Below are 6,626 nucleotides of genomic sequence, written 5' to 3'. Positions count from 1 at the left end.
CTTTCGATAGTTTGCGAACATCATTATTGTGTATATTTAAACAGCTTTCTTCGGTAGATTTTTAGCAGCCACTTAGTGCAAGAAATGCTTATGATTGACTGATGCAACTACGGATACGTTCATCAAATATTTATTATTTTGTCACTTGTCAATTCGTCAACGCTTGAGGTCTCGGGAGTGATTTTATACTAAGTGCTCGTAAAAAGTGTCCAGTGATTCAAAATGGCTGACGATCTCCGACATTTGTCCAAGAAAGAACGAATTTTAGAGAATTTACTAGAAAATTTGGAAGAATTCATATCAGAGTACGACGATGTTCGAGATAAAGGGTCACTCCAACCACGGTTAATCAAACTGGAAGAGGCCTACGATACGTTTTGTGCAGTGCGTATTGAGATGGAATCTATTTTGGAAGATTTGGATTTGGCGAACGACGAAGACAACGACGACGATGAGGAACGTACGATGAAAAAAGAAACCCGCAATAAGGAAAACAAGAAAATTTTCAAGCAATTCGTTAATCGATATTTTGTAATAAAACAGCAGTTGATGTCGAAGATGGAATCGATCCCTGCTCCACCAGTGCAACGAAGATCCTCTGTTTCCGACTTAGTTTTGCCTTGTCACACAAAGTATCCAGAGCTTACGCTACCAACCTTCTCCGGGAAACTTTCTGACTGGATTAATTTCAGAGACAACTTTCGTTCATTGATTCACGACAACGCGCAACTGAATGAAATGGACAAATTCAACTACCTTCGAACCTCCCTGAAAGATGATGCGCTGCTCCAGATTAATCAGATTCAAGTATCAGCGATTAACTACGGTCTAGCTTGGAGCACATTGGAATCGAAGTACGAGAACCATAAGCTTATAGCTCAAGAGCATATGAGAGCACTCTTTGCAGCCCCTGTCATGCGGACAGAAAGTTTTGAAGGGTTGAATTCGTTGCTGACAACTTTCAAAACTAACCTCCAACAGTTGGAGAAGCTTGGCCAGAAAACCAACAGTTGGAACACTCTTTTGGCGTTTATGCTTTCGCAAAAGCTGGACACAAAAACATACCGTATGTGGGAAACACACCATGCGTCTAAAACCGTGCCTTCATATGAAGCCATGGTTGTGTTCTTGGAAACTCAATGTACAATTCTACAATCAACTGTCAGTCGAAGTGAGAATCATGACCAACCGAATCTCAGTGCCCCCATCAGTCACAGTACCATTGCTTCGGAGAGATTGTGCATCATCTGCAGGAATGGACCGCATAGAGCAGAGCAATGCCAAAAATTCTCGAGGATGAGGGTGATTGATCGTAAAGACTTGGTTCGTAGCATGGGACTATGCTTCAATTGCTTGAATTCCGAACATTTTGTCGCGGATTGTGGTCAACATTCCTGTGAAAAGTGTGGACAGCGTCATCACTATCTTTTGCATCCGTATTACTCACCTCACTTGAGCCGGTCGAACGTGCAGAACTTTTATCAAGCCTCTCGAAGACCTCAACGCGCGAACAGTCAATCATATAGTGAACCTGATACACAACATACTCAGTCCCGGATGAATTGCAATCAAATATCTCAAAACCCCCAATCTACACAACAGCCACCTCCCACAAACACGCCCTCCGTTAGTCACCACACTACTACTCTACTCAGTACACAACGACACACCCACACTGCAATTCTATCAACTGCTGTTGTTTTGCTGGTCGATAACAGCGGAAACAAAGTTTTGGCCCGAGCATTGTTAGACAATGGGTCTCAAATAAACATGATGACAGAGAATCTTTCGAAAAAGTTGAAATTTAAACGTTTTCGAGAAAGTTTGCCAGTAAAAGGTGTTGGAGGGTCCATTTGCGTATCAACAGAGTCTGTTAAAGCCCGTATTGAATCAAGCACATCATCGTATTGTATTGCCGAAATGAAATTCTTTGTTTTGCCTCGAATCACGGTGGATTTGCCCCAAAGAAGTTTTGATATAAGCACCTGGAAACTACCGTCGTCTATCCACCTAGCAGATCCCATGTTCAATGAATCTAGCTCAGTTGATCTGGTCATAGGAGTCTCCACGTTTTATGATTTATTGTTAGCGGAGCGGATGAGGATCATCGACAGTGGTCCTATTTTACAAAACACCCAGTTGGGATGGATCGTAGCAGGAGAGCTTCCGGAAACACCAATTATTTCTTACAGCGCAATCTCACCCGAAGTTTCCACTGATGGAAAAAGCCATCATTTTAAAAAGTTGTGTGCATTGGAGTCTCCTCAAACGGAAAGCTCCATGTCGATGAAAGAGTCAACATATGGAGATGTTCTCGAAAGAACCGCTAATCGAGAAAAATTGACTGCTCCACTCTCAAAAAGAATCGTGTTTATGAAAAACCTGATTCACGTAGTTTTGGTGATGGTTGCGGCCCATTTGCTTCATCTTTATGTTTGCACGACTGCAGTAATTGGAATAGTAAACATGTTTCTCCAAGAGCTTTACAAAGTAAAGTTTTCTTGTGATGAATCTTGTAAAAATGAACAGTTTAAGCTGAAGTTTAAAGACAAACTGTCAGAATTCCACAAGTTTTCGATTCTTCGCATAAAATTTCAACATAAACACGTGAGAGTATGCGAAATCCATGAATTAGACGACAATGATGGAAGGACCCACAACCCCACGCAGTCAGACACAGTTCAACAATCTACCAGAACCGCTACAATTCTTGAACAGCCGTTGTAATAAAACAAAGTATTTAACGCCCCCGTGAGGGGCACTATTGGCACTGGCGGCATATGTTACCGTAATTGCCAGGGGGCCGATAATTCAGTTACGTTCAACCCCACCATTTTGTTTGCGGAATCTATATTGCTTTTCCTCCGCCAGGGTTGTACATCGCACCGTTCATACTCGGGGTTCATAATTGTCAACATGTTGAAAGCTACGCCATCGTCATCGTTATCTCCATCATTTTCTACATCATTCGTTTGTGGTTTTGCTGATTGAAATAAGTATTTTACGCCCCCATGAGGGGCATTATTGGCACTGGCAGCGCATCAGCTGTTTTGCCAGGGGGCCAAGCGTTAAGTTACGTTTTCACCCTATGTTTCTATTTGTGAAACCTACAGTGTTTCTCCTTCACCAGGATTTATGTACTACATCGTTTGCCTAAGATGACCAGGATGATTCCTTCTCGAAATGGTCCATTATGATCATGTATCCACTGAGACCAGACCGGATCAGAGAGCTTATGGAGGTCAAATTTCACCGTCAGATAAGTATGCCCCCAATAGGGGCGCAAAAGGCTAGAAGCGGCATGTTAGCCGTCAATGCCAGGGGGCGAAGCAAAAGTTATGTTTTTTTCCATTTTCAAAAAATAGAAGAAACTGTCATATTATTTCGTTCAACAGAGATCCATGAAATCCGGTCAACACATTCATCGTCTGTATGAAGTTCATCAAAATTAAAAGTAATCTGGCCCCAACAGGGCATTTTGGCAGCTAGCGACATTTTCTGTCGTAATTGTCAGGGGCCGAACCATAAGTTAAGTTCTATCATCTAAGAAATTTGCGCGGAACTCACTCGGATTCCTTCTGATTTATAGGAACGCCTTGGAATATCGACTGTCGAAACACTCTGAGTATCATCAGCCCCCGAGAGGGGCGTACTATGGCTTATGACGAAGGTTGTTCTTTGTTAATGCCTGGGGGCCACGGCGCAAGTTACGTGCATTTTAAAGTTAATCGACCTAGAATCAAGCATGTCTATCTCTAGCAGGAAACACACGTGCACCTGGTGGTCCATCGCAGTTGATGGTTGATTGTTCGTTGAGAGGTGTCTACGGTGATTAATCAGCCTATTCCAACCTGCCGCCATCGTCAGCTGATTCAGCGCAACACTTGCTCTAACCTAACTGATCAACACTAGCCTGTCCAAGGACTTGCTTAAGAAGTCTATAGCAACCTCTGGTGCCGAACTCCAAGATGTCAGTGCTGAAACTGAAAGAATCCAGCTAGTTTTCTTGAACTTCGTTATGATTTTGTATTGAGTGAACTCAAGGCGGGCGGTATGTTAACGCCCAAAACCAACAGCGCGAGCCAGCAGAAAATCTTTCCCACTTTTTTTACATCACTAGCAATGAAAACGCTATATCCCTGCCACACGCATCGTCAGTGATCATGTCGTGCGTGTATGCAATAGTATTCTCAATTAGTGTGGGCAACGGAATGAGCGATAGTCGTCTAGATTGGCTATTGCGAGCTGCTGTTAGCCAAAACAATAGCACCTAAGTTTAGAAGCAATAAACCACTGTGTCGATCAGTCGTTTTGATATACAGTCCACTTCTATGTCTATCGTTTAGTGTTTGATCAATTGAAAATATAATTGTTCCCCCGTGACCGTATCACAGTATCGCGTAGTGTCTAAAATTATCTTCCGAACATCCTAAACGCCTGGGAACTTCCGTGGGTTAACCGGACCAGCGAACGCTTGAGGATTGGCCTCAACAAATGTATTTTTCGCATTTTTACTAAATCATTCTAACCAAATTTGTAACTATTTCTTTCAATTCAGTTCCAATAAATTTTAAAATATATGAGAGCTTGAGATTCAAGAGAAACCAATAAAGTTCCGCAAGCTGCATGCCTAAGAATTTAATTTTGATGATTTTGTTCAAGAATTAAATTTTTTTTTAGAAATTGAAGAATCGAGACAAGAGTTTATATTGATTCGTTTTTTCGAATCACGATTCAGCAATGTACTTCAGAAAAATAAAAAAATATTCAGTTTTAAATTCAAAGCAATTGTTAACACTTCATCATTTCATAAACATTTAGAATTTCAAAGGTATTGTTGCAAAACGAGAATCACTTGAATTTTGGTGAGAGTTTTGCGGTGATATATAGAGACTCAAGAAAAATATTGCAGATAACTTGAGATTTTTTTCACAATTCCTTCTATAAAAATGTTTGTGTGTTTTTTTTTTCATTTGTAAAATTACATTTATATCGGATGATTCTTTAAATAGTTCTTGCATTGATAATTTTTAAATTGCTCAATATACAAATGACGAAAATTATCTTTTTATCAAAGATTCGCAGATTGTTTTGTAAGAGGATGTTTAAGTTGTTTAAAAGGATATTAAAACAAATATGTAGAGAAAGTTTGTTAAACTTCTTTAATATCATTTTTTTTTTCAATACAAACCTCAAATTCAGTTAATGAAATTTAAAGGGAAGAGGAGAAGCAGTGTGCATCATAGTCGTGTAATATTGTTTATTTTTAAGGAGTGTTTCTTATTAAGTTCATCTATTTCTTTGATGATTTGTCACTTAGATTTAAAAATCGTTTGAATCATTACAAATTTTATGCTGATATAAAATATTTTTTCAAGAACCTTATTTCAGCCTCTGTTTTTTATCTAAATACTCAACTTCACATTCAAAAAGGTATGTATAAATTCACATGTCCACAGAATTTACATTTTTTATATGAAAAGAATTGAAGAGCTTATTTTGATTTTTGTCGGTGCCCTAAATTATTTTCAAAAAGGTTAAAAATTATTAAAGAAAATTCTGCACTTTTCTGACAAAACTTTTAAACATTACAATTAAAACTCGAAATAAGGGTTCATCACATTTCTTTCCCCAAGAACGCAAGTAATTCTTCTGTGAAAAAAGTAAATTATTGAAGTTTTCTCTTTGTTTACTGTTCCCAATTCTGTAAAATAATAGACTTTTAACGAATGTTTAAAGAAGTAATGATTACACTGAATTTAAGAAACCTCTCAAAGCAGAAACCAAATCGATTTTCAGACTTCAGACAGCATTTATTTAATGAAATAAAATCTTTGATTTAAAAAACTTTCCTTAGTTATGTTAGAAATGCTTGTCTTTCCGAATTATAAAAAATTGTAGATTTTTTCAGATCATTCATCATCATAAAAGTATTATTCCTTAATTGAATAAAGTATAATAAACAAATTCAGAATCAGTTTTTTTTCATGTTAACTTGTAAGTTCATCAGTTATCAATGATTGATTTTACTCAATACTGATTCATTTCAAAACTCCATATCATCAAAAGGAGAGGTTATAAACAAAATCTAGCTGAAGATCCGAGTTCAGCGCACCAAAATCCACTCAATCAATCATTAAATCATAGACACCAAAATGCTTTCTCTTGAATTATTTTGGTAAGACGTTTTTATTAGAGAAAATCTTTTCCAAATGTTAAAAACTAATTTTTTCATCTTCATATTAAAAGTTCAATCACTGTGAATTTGTTTGTTAATTTAGTTTATCGTTCTTGAAAATTTAAAGAACATAGCTAAGAAAATTTCAACATTATGAAAATTCTTGTCAAATAGAAAGTTAGAAGAAATGTGGATATTGAAAATGAGAGAGTATAATTTTATTAGAAGCATTTTAATCACATGTCATCAATTCTTTCCTCAAAGATAAAAAATTTATAAATAAATAGATAAATAAATGAATAAATAAATAAATAAATAAAAGGGAACCAAAAACGAAAAGCGAAACATGCCGTTTTAAGAAAAAAACACGGACTTCTAAAAATATTTCGAAATTATACAGAAGCGAAAATTTTTTTTGATGGAGTGATTTTCAGCTTCACAAAAAGAA

General features: G+C 37.3%; 1 protein-coding gene across 1 annotated transcript; it reads left to right on the top strand.

Annotated features, from left to right (window-relative positions):
- The first annotated feature begins 222 nt into the window (after window positions 1-222).
- Window positions 223-4,274, top strand: LOC129753448 (uncharacterized). The gene is made up of 2 exons (XM_055749270.1): window positions 223-2,448; window positions 4,077-4,274. Exons 1-2 carry the CDS (start codon window positions 223-225, stop codon window positions 4,272-4,274), a joined length of 2,424 nt encoding a protein of 807 aa, XP_055605245.1.
- Window positions 4,275-6,626: the final 2,352 nt, after the last annotated feature.

Source organism: Uranotaenia lowii, chromosome 3 (genome assembly GCF_029784155.1).
Source record: "Uranotaenia lowii strain MFRU-FL chromosome 3, ASM2978415v1, whole genome shotgun sequence".
NCBI lineage: Eukaryota > Metazoa > Arthropoda > Insecta > Diptera > Culicidae > Uranotaenia > Uranotaenia lowii.
The sequence above is the reverse complement of the archived record's forward strand: the minus strand, read 5'-3'. Positions and strand labels throughout refer to the sequence as shown.